Source organism: Solanum stenotomum, unplaced genomic scaffold (assembly GCF_019186545.1).
Source record: "Solanum stenotomum isolate F172 unplaced genomic scaffold, ASM1918654v1 scaffold25450, whole genome shotgun sequence".
NCBI lineage: Eukaryota > Viridiplantae > Streptophyta > Magnoliopsida > Solanales > Solanaceae > Solanum > Solanum stenotomum.
Window position 1 is genome coordinate 1 of NW_026028542.1, and position 18,260 is coordinate 18,260.

At 32.9% G+C, this 18,260-nt stretch overlaps 1 protein-coding gene and 1 pseudogene across 1 annotated transcript; both read right to left on the minus strand.

The window, feature by feature from the left end:
* Positions 1 to 1,905: 1,905 nt before the first annotated feature.
* Positions 1,906 to 2,617, minus strand: LOC125851422 (uncharacterized; annotated as a pseudogene).
* A 142-nt stretch (positions 2,618 to 2,759) lies between these two features.
* On the minus strand, positions 2,760 to 5,483 carry LOC125851421 (uncharacterized). The gene is made up of 5 exons (XM_049531219.1): positions 5,376 to 5,483; positions 4,987 to 5,255; positions 3,901 to 4,759; positions 2,857 to 3,816; positions 2,760 to 2,792 (listed from the first exon to the last, which is right to left on the minus strand). The coding sequence occupies exons 1-5, from the start codon at positions 5,481 to 5,483 to the stop codon at positions 2,760 to 2,762; spliced, it is 2,229 nt and encodes a 742-aa protein (XP_049387176.1).
* Between the last annotated feature and the right edge of the window lie 12,777 nt (positions 5,484 to 18,260).

The following is an 18,260-nucleotide window of genomic DNA, read 5'->3' on the forward strand; positions in this document are numbered from 1 at the left end:
TGGATTACTAGTTTGGTCTTTGGAGTTTGGAGCAACCATCAAGCTTGAAGATTCAACTTTCATCTATCAATTTTCGGCTTTCGGTCATACACATCTACTTTTTTTAAGTAGACATTTGGTACATTTGTTCCAACTTTCATCTTTTTAGTCTTTACTTATTTAGTTATTTATTTGTTCATATTTAATTTCCGTATTATATGTAATTTACTCACTTTTTATATTTTAATATGGATTTTGGTAAAAAAAATGTTGGCAAAGGTAAAAGAGTTGATATTGGTGCGGTCGCTAATGTATTTACCGTTCTGAAAAAAATAAAAATAAAATCGATAGTTCTTCTAAATCTAAAACTAGACAAGTAGCACAACTAAGAATAAATACGGAAAATTTTACGCATGTCGATGAAATTGTTTTTAATAAAAGCAAGGTTTGGTAATTTTGATGATGAATTAGAAGAAGAAGTAGAACATAATAATGTTAAGAGAAAAGACATAAAGACGCAATTAAAGTTGTCCCGTATTTGCATAAAGACACCTTAACTTTCAAAGTGTCCTATCACCCCAAAGAACTATTTAATATCATTGTAAATGGGCCATTTTGACCCATTCCCTCGTCTGGGTTGTTACCACGCACATGAAGCACATCATTCAATGTTTCCACTGCCATGGACCAGTTTAAAAGTGTCACGTGTCATTTTTTTTCTTTATTATTAATTATTTAATCAATTTATGTCATCTTCCCCAATTTTAAACCCAAAAATAGTTGTTGGTAGCCCTAATTTTTTGATTTCATGGTTTTTTCCATAGCAAGATCAACGTTGGTTCTCTCTGTTTGACGACTTCATTATCTTCCCCAAGAAAATAAGGTAGAAATTCGTTTTATCTTTTAATTTCCAGTATAAAACGTTAATTTAAAGTTTTTTATGGTTTAGTTTCTTCTGAATTTTGTGATTAGGTTTTGATTGAAAATGTCAAATACTATGTTGAATCGTATTTCTAATGATGAGAATGATCTGATGTTACGAGTGAAATTGCGATGCAAACATGGTGACTTACTATCAATGCAAACTTCATGGTTAGAGCATAATCCAGCTCGAAGATTTTGGTCTTGTCCACGCTATCGTGTATGTTTACTAATTCTTTTATGGAGATCTTTTGTTTATGTATTTTTCTTTAATTTGTTTTTGCGTATTTTAGGAGGATGCGTGCAACTTCTTTAGATGGAGGGATCGTGAAGATGTTGATATACGATCCAAGTACATAATTCCAAGATTAGCAAAGAGAATTAAGGAGTTGGAAGAAGTATTGGCATCTTATGAAAGTCGTGTTGAAAGTAACCAAGTCGTGATGAAGGAGAAAAAGAAGAGCAAATGTTGTAACTTGAAGCTAATTGTCTTTATTATTATTGTGTGTTTTCTATTTTTAAGTCTAACCAAGAATGTGAAGGATGGAAGTTGTAGGTGTGTGCAACAAAAATTGCCATAGACATCTTTAGTTACTTTCAAGTTTTTGAAGTCGTAGGTGTGTGTAACTAGAAGCTAAGCTAATTTTCTTGATCTTGCTAGTTGTATGTGTGTGCAACTTGAAGGATTGAAGTTGTGAATGCTCAAGTTATTGTTGGTCTTTGTTGTTGAAATAGTTATGATTTGAACAAGTTGTTAATGTATTTGGTTCTCTTGTCTATATTATTGTGGCAACCGTTTGAGAAACTTCAAAAATATGTTCAACTACAAATAAAAAGGCAACAACAAAACTGATCAAAAAGAGGACTTCATTTCAACATAATCATTCAAGTTTTGTTTGGTTACACGCAAAATTGAGTTTGATTCCAACCAAAAACAGCACCAAAATATATATAATTAAATTTTGTTTGTCAAAATGAACAAGACAACATCAAAATTCCCTACATTCATGGCACATAAGTCTTCCTACTTGAAGTTGTTTGGATTTGGCTATTCGCTGTAGCAGAAGCAGTAGTTGCAGACCTAGTTTGGATAACCTTTTCAGCCCTCATTATTTCTAGGTTGCTACTGGTAATAGTTGTCGTCCCCTTCCATTGAATCCACGTATTGGTGTATAGCCAATATCACCAGTAACAACATCAACCTTCTTTGTCACTCTTGTACCAGTATTGATGACTCTTCTACTTGGCAATCCAGGCTGCTTAGTCAAATAAATACACATTCAAATATAAGTCATTTAGGCTTGCATTGACAATTGTAAACTTACATTGAGAGTTGTAAATCCATCTTCAGCTTGGTATATGCCAACACCTACCATTCTTGGCCTTTTAAAAGGTTTTGTTTGTCCTCCATAGGTGTCCTCATGTTTTACTGGTCTCTTCCCTCTTTCTAGGCCTCTTCCATTGCAGGTTGCTTCAGAACTAGTTTGACTATGTTGAGTCATTCCACTTCTTCTACCTAGTCCTTCATTCACATTTCTTTCTTGAGGTATTCCTCTTCCTCTACATGTTCATGCTCCTCTACATGTACTTCTACCTCTACCTCTCCCTCTACCATTTACAGTCTATACTTTGAAACCAAAATATTAAAGCATGTCTATGTTGTCTAAAAATGATATAAGAATTAGATATATTACCTTTGTGTTTGTAGTAGTTCCATGTGATTGAGTTAGAACACCTATAGAACTTGAAACTCTTCATGTGCCTCTTCCTCTACCACTTTCATTATTTGTGGTGGCCTGTGAAGAGGCTCTAGGTGGTTGAGTTGAACTACTAGCCCTTGCTTTGCCTCCTGCTACTCTTCATGTGCCTCTTCCTCTACCACTTTCAGTAGCCTGTATATTAATATATCAATACATGTACATATAACTTACATTTGAAAGTAACAAATAAAAGTACATGTGCTTGAGAAGATGGTTCAGTTGATTGACTTGGACCAGCTTGATTACTTGTAGGACATTCTCTTTTATTGTGTCCATGTGTACCACATTTGCTACAAGTCATAACAACACCTTTTTTGCTAAGCTTTCCAGTTTTTCTACTTGCATTTGCCTCCTTTCTTCTAACTTTACCTGGTCTTCCAGGCAACTTCTTGATCTTTGGTGGTTTTACTATTGGATTATTTGATGTTGGCCATATTTTTATGTTATTCATTGGCTGAATAAAATGGGCATATGTGCTGAGGTACGTTTCCTTGCTATAACAACTAGCCACATAATGGATTGGTTCCAACTCTTTGTAATGAAGGGCAGCAACACCATGAGGACAAGGAATGCCCCTGAGCTGCCAAGATTTGCAACTACAACTCCCACTAACAATGTCCATCATATGTGTAAATCCATGATGTTTAATCTCAAAACCTCTTTCTCCATTCCAAGTCAAGTTACATTGTATAGACTTTTCAATATTTTCTTGCAAAATCTTCAAAGACATAGGAGATATATCAGTGATCCAAGTGTTTGAGAACTCTCTCAAATCACCAATTCTTTTAATCATCTTCACCCTTATCTCCTCAAGCATTGTGATTATTATTTTATACCTTACAGGCAGTATCCAAGCATTAAAGCTTTCGGCCATATTGTTGTCCACAACATCACATTTGCTATAGTCTTGAAAAAACTTCTTGCACCATGTATTCAAGTTATACCATAAAAGATCATCCAAACATTCTTGTCCTAATTTCTTCATTGCCTGTATATTATCCTTCATCTCAGCTTCAAATGTGGATTTAGCAATCCTCCAAAACACTCTTCTTCTTTCAACTCCTTTCCAGTTTTTACACCAATTTGCAAGAACATGTCTTGCACATTTTCTATGTTCAACCAGTGGCAATACATTTTCAACGGCAATTTCTAGTCCCTAACAAACCAACATAACAGAAAAAGAATAATTAAAATGCAAAACTTAACAACAATAAAACAGTAAGATCAGTAAGATAATTACCTTTTGCATATCAGTAATGATGGATAGTTGATGCCCTTCTCCAAGGTCAAGATCATTCTTCACTAGTTCAAGAAACCATGTCCAGGTAAACTGATTCTCAACCTCAACAACTGCCCAAGCAATAGGCAGCATTTGGTTGTTTCCATCTCTACAAACTGCCACTAACAACTGGCCTTTACAGACACCTTTGAGAAAACACCCATCAAAACCAATCAACCTCCTAGCACCTCCAAAAAATGCTTTCTTTAAAGCATTGAAGCAAACATAAAATCCTTCAAAAAATTTCTGCCCAGTTTCATCTTCTTTTCCAACCTTCACTACACAAGTACTACCTGGATTACTCCTTAAAATTTTATCTTTATAATAAAAAATCTTACCATACTCCATAATGTGATCACCCATGATCTCTTGTAACACTCTATTCCTAGCTCTTCTCATTGTTGTCCTACCAACATTAATATCCAACTCCTTTCTAATAATGTCCTTCAACAACACAATGCTGATGTTTAGCTGTTGAGTTATTCTTTCTTTGTATTTGGTGGCCAAAAACTTTGAGTTGCAAAGATAGTTATGAGTTGATGTCAAACATTTATGGACAACGTTGTATGTTTTAACAATGACATCTCCACTAGTTTTATCCTTACTTGCACACAACAAATAAGGACAAGTCTCTTTACAACATCTCACTCTAACTCTGTCAGGCTCATTCACATATTTTTCAACTTGAATGTGTTCTTGGACTGCATATCTTGTCACTGCCACTCTAAATTCTTCAATAGGTCCAAAAACCAGTCCTAATTCCCAAACAATCTTTTCAGAAATTGCATCAAACACAACTCTATTTGGGGTTTTCTTCCTCCTAATAGGTTTATGCACTACTTGATCAACCTTTTCACCATCTCCCCAGTTTCATCATTTATTTCAAAGTTAGGAATTTTATCACTTAGATAGTAAGGTTCATTACCTCCTAGCTTACCGACTAAGTTTTCCCTAATACCAATATTTGTCTTATCATACCCTATATCTGGACCTTTTTCATCAACATTAATCTTATCTGAATTAGTACCTCTACTTCTCCTTTATGACCTTTTGAAATGCCTCTTGGATGCCCTTGTATCTATATACTCTTGATGGACATCACTGTCAACCTCAGTATCTTCATTAGTATCCCCTTCAGATCCTGATTCAGCTTCTACTCCATCATCAGTTGGATCATTATATATTATATGATCAGATGAAGGTACAGAGGAAGGAGGAGGCACAGTAGAAAGAGAGGGTGGAGGCATAATGGACGGAGGAGGTACAGTGGAAAAAGAAGTCACAGTAGAATGAGATGGTGGAGGCACAGTAGTAGACTAGTCTTCAAATAAAGTGCTGGAACTTTCAGAAGGACCAGTTGTAAGGATGGAAGGAAAAGTAGAAGTAGGAGGCTGATTATTAGGGTTAGAAGCCTCATTAAAAGATTCCTCACCTACCCCACTATCACTCACATTGGGGACAAACTCCAATTCAAGTGGGGCCTGATTGGCTTCACTAACCCCATGAAAAACATACACCTCCAATGTATCCCCATCATTTATCATATTGAAAAGGTCAAATATAACCTTATCATTATCAATAAGGACCAATAACCCATCCCACTTGATGAAAAAATCACAATCTACTATATATCCTAGTTCCTTAATGTAGTCCCTCAACTCAAAATAAGATATCCTATCAACATCTACATCTAGGAATTATGTCATATGCCCCCCAATATATTTAGGTGGGGGACCAGATTCTACTACCCCCACCCCATGATACCATCTTAGAGTTATCAGAGTAAAAGTCATCCTGAAAAAGCATGTAACAAAGACAAACACAATTTAAACACACATTTCAAGAACAAACTCTAACAATCAACAGTAATAGTAGCACTAACATTTAGCCCCATCACTAATAGAACAAAAGACTGTTTACAAATGTATAATGTACAAATTGAAGCCTACAAATGTATAAGCCCTAACACTAACATTTAGCCCTAACAGTAACAACGAATGTATAAGAGACTAACAGTACTAACATTTAGCCCCCATCACTAACAGAACAAAAGCACTAACAGTAGCAGTTGATAATGTACAAATTGAAGTCTACAAATGTATAAGAGACAAATAATAAGATTCGAACTAAGTGGATAACATCAAACCCTAACCTAAAACACAATCACGAATAGTCGCACTAAGTCGATAACACAAAACCCTAATCACTAACAGTCGCACTAAGTCGATAACACAACACCCTAACCTTAACAGTAACAACGAAAAACTATAATATTCTAACAATATCCTAACAATGGCAACTATAGGAGGTCAATTTCAACACTTTTACTCTATAATAATCCCTAAAATTATAATAATCGAAAAAAGAGAAGATATTTATCATATGATGTAGAGCCCTAACCTGTTAGGCCTTCAATCTCCAAGAATCTTCACCAAGACACATCAACAACGAGATTATCAACACCAACACGACGAGAAATCTTTTCTATTTCTTCAAATTTTAGGGAAGGTTGAGAAATAAGAAAAGAAAAGGAGAAATGACTTTTCTTCAAAGAACAGTGTCGGGTCGAGTCGGATTGAATTCTATCACAGGGAGTGAGCAACACGCGCCACTACATAGATGAGGGAATGGGCCAAAATGGCTCATTTACAACGATATTAAATAGTTTTGTGGGGTGATAGGACACTTTGAAAGTTAAGGTGTCTTTATGCAAATACGGGACAACTTTGATTGTGTCTTTATGTCTTCACTCTAATGTTAATGATGATATTAATACTTTTGATGATGAAGAAGAAGAAACAAAGTTAATTACAGCTACTAGTCTCACTTCCAATCCCGTTTCCATTCGTTGTCCTGCTCCCCTCCCCGCCCCCATATCCTAGTCAAGCTAGGCACAAGGTAGAACGTGTTAAAAAATCTATTGTGTGACAATTTTTGACTCAAAGTAAAGATAAAATACAAGTTATTTGCAATAAATGTAAACATAGAATGAATCATAAAACTGTGGGAAAACAGGGTGCGACAGGACATTTGAGTAATCATTTAATGGGATGTTGTAAGAATAAATTTTTGCCCCCCCCCCCCCACTTTCATAATGCATCTGTAGGAGTAGGGGGCTCTAATATGGTCTTATCAACATTAAACTCTTCTAATGTTTATGGCCCTAGTACACAACACTCATATAATAGAGAAATAGATCTTGAAGAATTAGCTAAAATGATTGTTGTTATGGGTTTGCCTTTTAGTTTTGCCGAAAATCCCGATTTTATTCATTATATTCAAATTGTGTATAATCCACATTTTAAAGGTTTAACAAGAATCACAATTAAAAAGGCTATTTTTGATTATCAAGCTCAACATTTTAAATATCTTCGTTGTTTATTTTATTATAATACTTGTAAATTGGCTATTACTTCTGATATGAGTCATAGTGTAAATGGTAATGATTATTTCATTATTACTATCAAAAAAGAATTTCAGGTTATAAATGTTGTGAAATGCATAAAATCGGTAGTTACATAGCTCAAACTATTTTAGATGTTTTACAAAACTACGAAATTTGTGATAAAGTAATTAGGGTCACCCTAGATAATGCTTATAATAATACATCTGTTGTTGAAATACTAAAATCAACTTTTTGCCCTGTTTATATTGATGGTTTTCATATTAGGTTTGTTGCACACATATATAATTTGATTGTTAGAGATGGTATAACAATGTATAATAATGGTTGCATAAAATGTGAAACTGCATGTCATTTTATATTTAAGGGAAAAAGGACAAATATACCCCCCGAACTATCGCAAATGGTATATAAATACCTTCCGTCATACTTTTTGTTCATTAATGCCCCTGCCGTCCAAAATGTAGTGCACATTTACCCCTCACTATAACGAAAGATTTATTTAGTATATGTGTCGCAATCCTACGGAGGGACATGATTTGACCAATTAATTAAACTCGAATTTTAAAAACCCACTCATATCCACTTAACCCACCCGATACCCCCATTACCCACACAAATAACGTATCTAAAAACCTAAAAAAAATCCCCTTCTCTCAAATATCCATGGCTTGTAGTTACAGAATCTATCTGAACATTCAATTTGATTTACTTCCATATGTACAACCTAATTTATGTGACTCGTGTTAATCCCTATTGTAATATGACTTACATCTCTTTCTCCACATTATTCTTTCTGCCAATATTATCTGCACATTGTAATTTGCACGTAGCTATTTTCAACCTCAATTCAGACCTCTTTTCACTCACAATAGTCAGCTCTCTCTCTTTCCCTTAATCCCTTCCCCTAATTTTCCCTTAATCCCTTACCCTAATTCTCTTTATTTTTCAAGTAAAGCGAAAATTCACTTTTTTTTTGTTAATATGCTTTTATTTGTTGCCAAAAACAAGCTCATATTCTCGTTTATCACTGATCTTGTGTTGTATGGTTGAGGTTATCACTTGTAGAAAAAATTATGCATTTTGGGTTTTAGGTTTAGCTGAATTGAAATAGTTAGCATAGTATTTTTTCGTGATTTCTCTGATTATCGCAAAATCGATCAAGAATTGACTAAGAAAAGAAGAACATGGACGACGAATCGACGGAAATGACGAAGAATTAATGAAAACAAAAATGAATCAATGATGAACTTGGTCTGTCAAGATGAAGGCGAAATTGGAATTTTCTTGGTTATTTGGTTTGTTTATATGAGCTTATGTTTGAGGAATTGCAGATTTTTTTTAGGTTTTTGGATGGTTTATACGGGTGGGTTAAGTGGATATGGATGGGTTTTTAAAATTTGGGTTTAATTAATTGGTCAAATCAGGTCCCTCCATAGGATTGCGACACATGTATCAAATAAGTCTTTTGTTATAGTGAGGGGTAAATGTGCACTACTTTTTAGACGACAGGGGCATTAATGAACGAAAAGTATGACGGATGATATTTATATACCATTTGTGATAGTTCGGGGGTATATTTATCTTTTTTCCCTATTTTTAAATGTAAAGTAAAGTCTAGACATAGAGAATTTAAAAATCGTGATCGTGAATTTAATCTTCCCCCTAGAAAAATTCCAAAATCAGTGTCTATTAGATGAAATTCTTTATCTGAAATGCTTCAAGTTGCTTACGAATATAGAAAACATTTACAAATGGTTTAGAATGCTCATAATTCAACTATGGACTATAGACTTGATGAAAATGATTGGATTGACGTAAAAGAACTTATAGAATTTTCAAAAGTTTTTTATATAGCTACAAAACAAATTTCTAGATTTTATTTATCCAACTACTTGCTCTGTTTTACCAAATATTTGTACTATTTCTAGTAAATTTTATAAATTCAAGAATAAACCAAGATTTGAAGATATTGTTAAGTCTATGATTGAAAAAATTTAAAAATATTTTTTTCATATTCCTCAAATTAATTTAACTGCTTGTTTTTTAAACCCAACTTACAAAGATGTGGTTACATCACGAATGCTTGAAAAAATATATTTAAATTTAGATTTTCAAGATTTTGAAACACCTAGTTATCAAGCAGTTAAAGATAGTATAAAAATTGAAGCTAGAAAATTGTATGAATTGTATAATTCTCGTAGAATAAGTGTAGTACGTAATGAAGAATCTGAAACTTCTAGGTATAGATATAATGAAGATAATATTGATGATATGCTAGAAAGCTATCTTGAACTTAGTCATGACAAAAAAAAAGATTTTGATTTATATATTAATCAGTGTACGGAAACTATTAAGGATTCACAAGGTTTACCTAGTCTTTTAGATTGGTGGAGCAATCGCGACAAGGGATTTCCAAAACTTCAACCGGTGGCTCGGGATGTGTTAGTTATTCCAGCATCTTCAGTAACTTTGGAAGATGCATTTAGTGCAGCAAGATATCAAATAGGAGAGCATAGGTATTTATTAGCAACAGACAGCTTGGAGATATCGATATTATTTAGAGATTGGATTAATCCGAGAGAAGGAGTTATGGGCATCCAACTTTACCTACCAAATTTGAAAATGATATTGATGAAATGTTGCAAGATTATAGTGACGACGGTATTGATGCATTGGAGGAACTAGCTGATCAACCATTTTCAAATCATGTTACTAGAGAAATGTTAAATGATTTAACACAAGACTTGTTTGGTACAATGAACTATTAGTATGATAATTCGAGGTCTAATTCAAACAGAACCCTTCCTAGAAGGTGGCTGTGTAGATTAGATTCTCTACTAATATTTTGTAACTCAAATTGTACTATTTAATTTTTATTAATAAAACTACAGGCTATTCGTCTTAGTCTTTTTTATTATTATTATTGTCTTCAATTTTAATACAAGTCTTTTTTAATTATATTTTCAATTTTCGAATGACAAAGTTGAAACTTAAGTTATAGTTTGAAATTTAAAAAAAATTAAAAATATAAAGTTTTAAAGTTTAAAATTTAAACTTTTAAACTTTTAAAGATTGAAATTTAAACTTTTAAAAGAAATATTTCGTAAATCGTAATTTTTTAATTTTAATAATTAATTTTTTTAAAAAAAAATAGAGTCGTTAGTCCTGGTTACCGGTCCGGTCTGGTCCCGGTACTGTACCGGTCTAGAACGGAACCCTTAAAAATTTGCAAAACTATCGGTACCGGTCCGTCTCGATTCCGGTGTTTTTTCGCACGGAGGATGCCGGTTCCGGTCATTGACGGTCCGGTAGTTCCATTACTCCGTTGCGAGGCTTACAATAGAGTGCATTAGTTATACATAGTATGAAAAAGTATTCCAAAGAGGGACTACTAATACACAGAGCTAATGCATGTATTGTTTTTGCTAATAAACTCTATCAAACGACCCCTTAGTACAAATAAATATTTACCATCTCTTAACATATTTGAGATACCTTTTTTTTTTATTGAGATCAAAAGGCCTAAAGGGCCGAAAACTTATAAATCAAAAGATATATATATATATATATATATNAGAACCTACAAACAGAGCTTTACCTTCTTTATTATTCAACTATTACTATTTTTGGACCTTTTACAGAAATCTCATACATTTGGGGGCTAATTACATTCTATTTCAAAAGTTTTTTCAATTACAAAAAATTTAGATTTTTCATTAATCTTGTATGCATTCGTTGGTTGTCTGATACATTACTTAATGGGAGGGATGTATCCGAGAGGGGATAGAGATATATCTGAAAGGCGCGAGATGTATCCAAGAGGAGATAGAGATGTATCGAAAAGGAGATATGGATGTATTCGAGAGGGAACTTTGATTTTATTTTTTAAATGAGAGAGAATTTTAGAATTTATGATATCTTATGTTATGTATTTATATAATTTTTCGCTATTTTTTGTTTATCATATTAGAGAAAATTAGACAAATTTTTCATTGGGTTTAAATTTCCTTCTCAAAATAACTCAAGTATCATTAAATACTTAAAATGGCTATTCAGCCACTTTTAATTTCCAACAAAGTGCATTTTTCGGCTATTGTTTTCCCTTTATTCTTCCTTCTTCTTTCCTTCCTTCCTTTTTCTTCTTCCATGTCGAAAGATTCTTCAAACCTTGACTTTAAAATTTGGTGTTCCATAAAGGTGGATCATTTTCGAGTAATTTATATAGGGTAAATGGGCAAATATGCCTCTAAACAATTTGAAAAGGTCTAGATATATATCATCCGTTTAAAGTTTGGCTCACTCATGCCCTCGCCGTCCAACTTTTCGTCTAAATATGCCCTTATGGTCGCTAGTTGGCCTGCTGGACATATCCAACTCATTTTTCATTTCTTTAAATGCCACATGGAATTGTCATGTCATTTTGACTTTACCACGTGGAATTTATATGAAAAATGGAAAGGGATCAATTATGCCCCTAAAAAATTCGAACCAATAAACACCTATTCCGACCCATAAATCAACCCCCATTTTAAATAAACTATCCGACCCGTTATCAACAATTTTGTTTAAATTTTTATTTTTTCGATAAATTCCAAAAATTAGTAATTGATTAATAAAAATAGGAAAAATATGAAAAAAATATAAAATTAACGCCAAAAATTCACAAATAAATATTGTAAACTTAAATTCAACAATTTTTTAAAATTTTTAATTTTTTTCGGTAAATCCCAAAAATGAGTAATTGATTAATAAAAAATATAAAAATATATAAAATTAACGCAAAAAATCACAAACAAATATAGTAATCTTAGATTCAAAAATTTCAACAATTTTTTTTTTTGGGCAAATTCCGAAAATGAGTATTTTATTAAAAAAAATCAAGATTAAAAAAAATTGTTGAAATTTTTGAATTCAAGGTTACAATATTTGTTTGTGATTTTTTGGCGTTAATTTTATATTTTTCATATTTTTTATTAATCAATTACTCATTTTCGGGATTTACTAAAAAAAATTTTAAAAATTGTTGAATTTAAGGTTATAATATTTATTTGTGAATTTTTGGCATTAATTTTATATTTTTTTCATATTTTTCTTATTTTTTATTAATCAATTACTAATTTTCGGGATTCACCGAAAAAAATAAAAATTTAAACAAAATTGTTGAAAACAGGTCGGGTAGTTTATTTAAAAGTGGGGGTTGATTTATTGGTCGGATTAGGTATTTATGAGTTCGAATTTTTTAGGGGCATAATTGATCCCTTTCCATTTTCATATAAATGTCATGTGGTAAAGTCAAAATGACATGACAATTCCATGTGGCATTTAAAGAAATGGAAAATGAGTTGGATATGTCCAGCAAGCCAACTAACGCCCATAAGGGCATATTTAGACGAAAAGTTGGACGGCGAGGGCATGAGTGAGCCAAACTTTAAACGGAGGGTATAGCTAGACCTTTTCGAATAGTTTAGGGGCATATTTGACCCTTTACCCTATATAAATATTGTAACCTTAAATTCAACAATTTCAACAATATTTTTAATTTTTTTTTTTTGGTAAATTCCGAAAATAAGTAATTGATTAATAAAAAATATGAAAAAATATAAAATTAACGCCAAAAAATCACAAATAAATATAGTAACCTTAAATTCAAAAATTTCAACAATTTTTTTTAATTTTTATTTTTTTTAATAAAATACTCATTTTCGGAATTTTCCGAAAAAAAATAAAAATTAAAAAAAATTGTTGAAATTTTTGAATCTAAGGTTACTATATTTTTTTGTGATTTTTGGCGTTAATTTTATATATTTTTATATTTTTTATTAATCAATTACTCATTTTCGAGATTTACTAAAAAAAATAAAAATTTTAAAAAATTGTTAAATTTAAGTTTACAATATTTATTTGTGAATTTTTGGCGTTAATTTTATATTTTTTTTCATATTTTTCCTATTTTTTATTAATCAATTACTAATTTTTGGAATTTATCGAAAAAATAAAAATTTAAACAAAATTGTTGAAAACGGGTCGGGTAGTTTATTTAAAATGGGGGTTGATTTATGGGTCGGATTAGGTGTTTATTGGTTCGAATTTTTTAGGGGCATAATTGATCCCTTTCCATTTTTCATATAAATGCCACGTGGTAAAATCAAAATGACATGGCAATTCCATGTGGCATTTAAAGAAATGAAAAATGAGTTGGATATGTCCAGCAGGCTAACTAACGCCCATAAGGGCATATTTAGACGAAAAGTTGGACGGCGAGGGCATGAGTGAGCCAAATTTTAAACGGAGGGTATATGTTGACCTTTTCAAATAGTTTAGGGGCATATTTGACCTTACCCATTTATATATATATAAGAAAAAAAAAACTTGAAAAATCTTTTTTCAGATTGCATAGAAGAAGAGATTTTGAGTTGATCGGGATTAAAAGATTTCATTAGCAACTTAATTTTTTTCAAAGCTTAATGTTAAAATTTGGCTTACCACAAATGTAAATCATTTTGAGTGAATAATATATCAAAAGACTTCAAACATTCTTTATGGACATATGAGATATGATTTGGTTTTGCAAGCACATTAATTTCCTCTCTCCTCATTAATTAAGTATGGAGAAAATTCAAAAATATACAATTACCTAATTTATATTGCAAAAATATAGATTAAAACTTACATTACAAATCTCTAGCTCAAAATACAAATTGGTATACAATATTATACATCTGATATACAACAATATTTCATATTTTATTTTATACAAAAAAAATGTTTAAAAGTTTGATATACAATATTATACACTTGAATACAATATTATGCAAAATCGTAAAGGTGTTTATACACTCATATACAATAATATATTGTCACGACCCGGAGTATCGTCGTGATTGGCACCCACACTAACCCTCCGGTGGGAGAACCATTACTACAACTCAAACCAAGCAACTAAATCAAAACTAAGGCATTTAAGCATACAAAAACAGGAATAATAGGTAAAACTGAAGTTCCCATAAACTTCAACAAAAGTCTAACAAATAAACAATGAGGAAAATACACTTAGAACCTGAAAGTCAATGTACCAAAACATGTAAAGTTCAACAAGTCTAAACAGGAAGGGATACAACCCCAAACTAATGTACTAATAACTAACTAGAAAGTCTAAGTCTGAAATGGTGGACATAGACGAAAGAGAACCCATGACAGCCCGGAAGAATTGGCTCACCCTTGAATTTGAACGATCACTGATCTTCTAAGCGAGGTCTGTCAATAGCCGCTTGAAGATGCCCCATACTCAACAAAGAAAGAGCAAGTGCAGTATTAGTACACAACCACAGTGTATTGGTAGGATCACGCGGCTATCCTACTAAGTGCAACATATATAAGTCATTACAACAATATAATCAAATGCATATATCGAACATATACAATATTATCAACATTCATGAACAAGGCACAATTTCACATCTCTCAAGATACACAATTATGACAAGTCATTGGTCCTTTCATGGAACCAAATCCAAACAGTTAGCATACCGGAACATGGTACCTGATCCAATGTTTATGCCGAAACGTGGCAACCGATCCCACAATTATGCCGGAACGTGGCAATCGATCCCAATTAGTTATGCCGAAATGTGGCAATTGATCTCAATTAGTTATGCCGAAATGTGGCAACCATTAACCACACCACAATCAAAATCATAAGTATCTTCCCAAGTTCATACAAATAAGTCATGATTCATGGCATTCATCATCCATCTATCTTATTTACAACAAGTGTGATCAATAATGCAACATTCGCATACATACATGTATTATAATAAAGTAAGAACAAACATACATCACACAATCATAGAATCACAACCATCACCTACCTCGAAACAAGCTCGAAACCCTAAGAAACTTGATCCTTCCCTTTCCAGATTCGTTCCGCTTGTTCTTGGTCTAGAAACAATCAATATAATACGGCAATCAATAAACAATCACTAATTACCCGGATTACTAACAATTCTAACAACCCTAGATCATACCCATGATCCCAAGTATCCAAAAATAGGGATTTTTCCACCATGGTTTCCAATTCAAAACCCTCCCCCATCGATAATTACCCATTATATTATGTTGTACGGATCGAAAAACAGATTCGGGAAGTTAAAATCTTACCTTTAGCCTCAAGAATGGTGAAAAACTGTCAAGAATTACCTGGATTCGTTCCTTAGCTCTAAAAACAAAAAAGTGCATAATAAGTCGTTTTGGGTTTATTTACGACCTTAACTCGCATTGAACCCGCCATAGCGGCTCTCACCCCGTTGCATCAGCCCCGCCCTAGCGGCAGAAATCCCGCCACAGCGGCTTGCACGGAACCAGTGAGCTATTTTAATAATTCCAAGACCCCCATTTCACAACACACATTTAACCAACAACGCTCAGAAAATATCGTTCACGCTAAGATCGATTCCAGGAGTTCTACTCACCTGAATTCAATTCCGTAAAGTCGTACGGATTTCTTAACGACTTATCTAACTACTCACGTAATCAAAATATAAATTAGTCACCCGATTGTTACCAGATTTCCCTACACCTTAATGACTCTGATTTCATCCAAATCTGGACTAGGTTGGAAAATTTCAAGTTACTATGAAAAAGTTTTTCGACCCAAAGNCTAAGGTCAATTTCGGGAGTTCTACTCACCTGAATTCAATTCCGTAAAGTCGTACGGATTTCTTAACGACTTATCTAACTACTCACGTAATCAAAATATAAATTAGTCACCCGATTGTTACCAGATTTCCCTACACCTTAATGACTCTGATTTCATCCAAATCTGGACTAGGTTGGAAAATTTCAAGTTACTATGAAAAAGTTTTTCGACCCAAAGTTTTTCCCCCTTGGCTTTTCCATAACGATGAAACCTGGTCGTTACAATAGATACCAATTTACCCATCACTCATCCCCGAGTGACAAATTTAGGAAAAATAGGCTAAGGAAGGAATGAAGTAGTGCTTGAATCGACGAACAGTTGGGGATACTTATCTCGCATGTCCCTATCGGTCTCCCAAGTAGCCTCCTCAACTGGACGATGCTTCCATTGAACTTTCACGGACTTAATATCCTTGGTCCTTAGCTTATGCACATCACGATCAAGAATTACAATCGGTTCCTCCTTATATTGTAGGTCTTTGTCTAACACAATTGAGTCTCACTTAATGATATAGTCCTCATCACCATGATATCTCTTCAACATTGACATATGAAATACTGGATGAACACCCGATAGATTAGGAGGTAAAGTCAATTTATACGCTACCGTCCCCATACATTTAAGAACCTCAAAGGGACCAATGTATCGCGGACTTAGTTTGCCCTTCTTGCCAAATCTCATTATTGACACTCAATTTTGACCCTCCCCGATAAGAATTAATCATCGAGCTTCCTAAATTTCAAAATATAATATAGCAACAATTTTTATATATTATCATAACTCATGTGGGAGGATGTAAAAGTTAATTTTCTAAGCTCATTATTGAAGTTTTTATAATATTCTTTCAAAATAAAAAAATAAAAAATTGGGACGTCAACTAGTTAATGGTTTACCATCTTGTAATATTCTAATATACATGTACATACTTCAACTATTTTTACATAAACTTTGAACATATGTATTTGAACTTCAACTATGTGTAAGTATATTACTTCATTCATATTACATTGAAGCTAGATTAAATAACGGTATTCAAATAAAATATTCGTAAATCTTTTACAAAATTTTAGGGAAATAAAATGACCAAAATTTTATAATTTTTAAATATCTTACATAATCAACAAGGTATGAGTGAGCTCTTTAATATTTTTTTTACGAGTAACTCCGTTCTTATATTTATACCTTGAAATTTGAATTGAATCTATTTTTGTTTTATTTAATTCTCTCGTTTGTTGTTTTGTTTATATTACTCCTCTTTGTCACATTCGTACAGGATATGGTTGGCAAGAATCAATAATTGACCTATTTTTCTGTGTATATCTCGAACGGTGGTTTCTTAAATTTTGTATATATATCTCATAATCACGTATATGATTAATATCCTTTATGATTATTCGAAAATCGTCTCAAAAGGATTTTGTTTTAATTGAATATTTGGTTAACTAGTTTAGTTATATAATAGTTTATATTTTGGAAATAGTTAGTTTATAGCTAAGTTAATTATTATATTTCGTTGAAATTGAGAAGCTCTTTAATTAACTTGTATTAATTCGTCTTATTTAATTGCTAGCTAAATTTACTAATTGAATTCAGTTTAGCTACAATTTTTGAATTCAATCAGCCATCATTGTAATCAAATGGGCCAATTTCTAACCTTTTTTCAGCAGACCCAACCCATAAAACAATTCTAATACCCAATGCCAATTAACCCCTAGCCCACTTTTAAATTTCCCAATCGACCCATCCCTTATACTCTACTCCACCAGCAGCCCACACTCATTTACCTGACCCGGCCCACTTTTCTGTTCACAGAACAAGACCAAGAAGCAGTATCTCACAAGAGACAATCACAATGTCAATTCCAAATAGACGGAAGCAGCATCAATACATGCCAGAACGACAACAACGGCTCCAAACGACACCTTTTCTGTCATGATACACGGCGTCAAATCCCTTTGTTATCTTCTCTTGTGTCCCTCTCAAGTCGTACATCGTGAGCAGAGGAACAGAAAGCATGTGTTTTTCCCTTTCCTCTTTTGGATTGAGGCGAAAATTTCAGAAAAAGTAGGTTTTCCTTTAATGGTGAAAAGTTTTTGGAATTCAAATTGGTAGTCCTTGAAGTTGAAATGGGCCTCATCTTTTCCCCCCAAAAATCCGAACCCTAGTTTTCTTCTATATATTCCTCCTTATTCATTGTAAAAAGGGGGGGGGGGGGGGGGG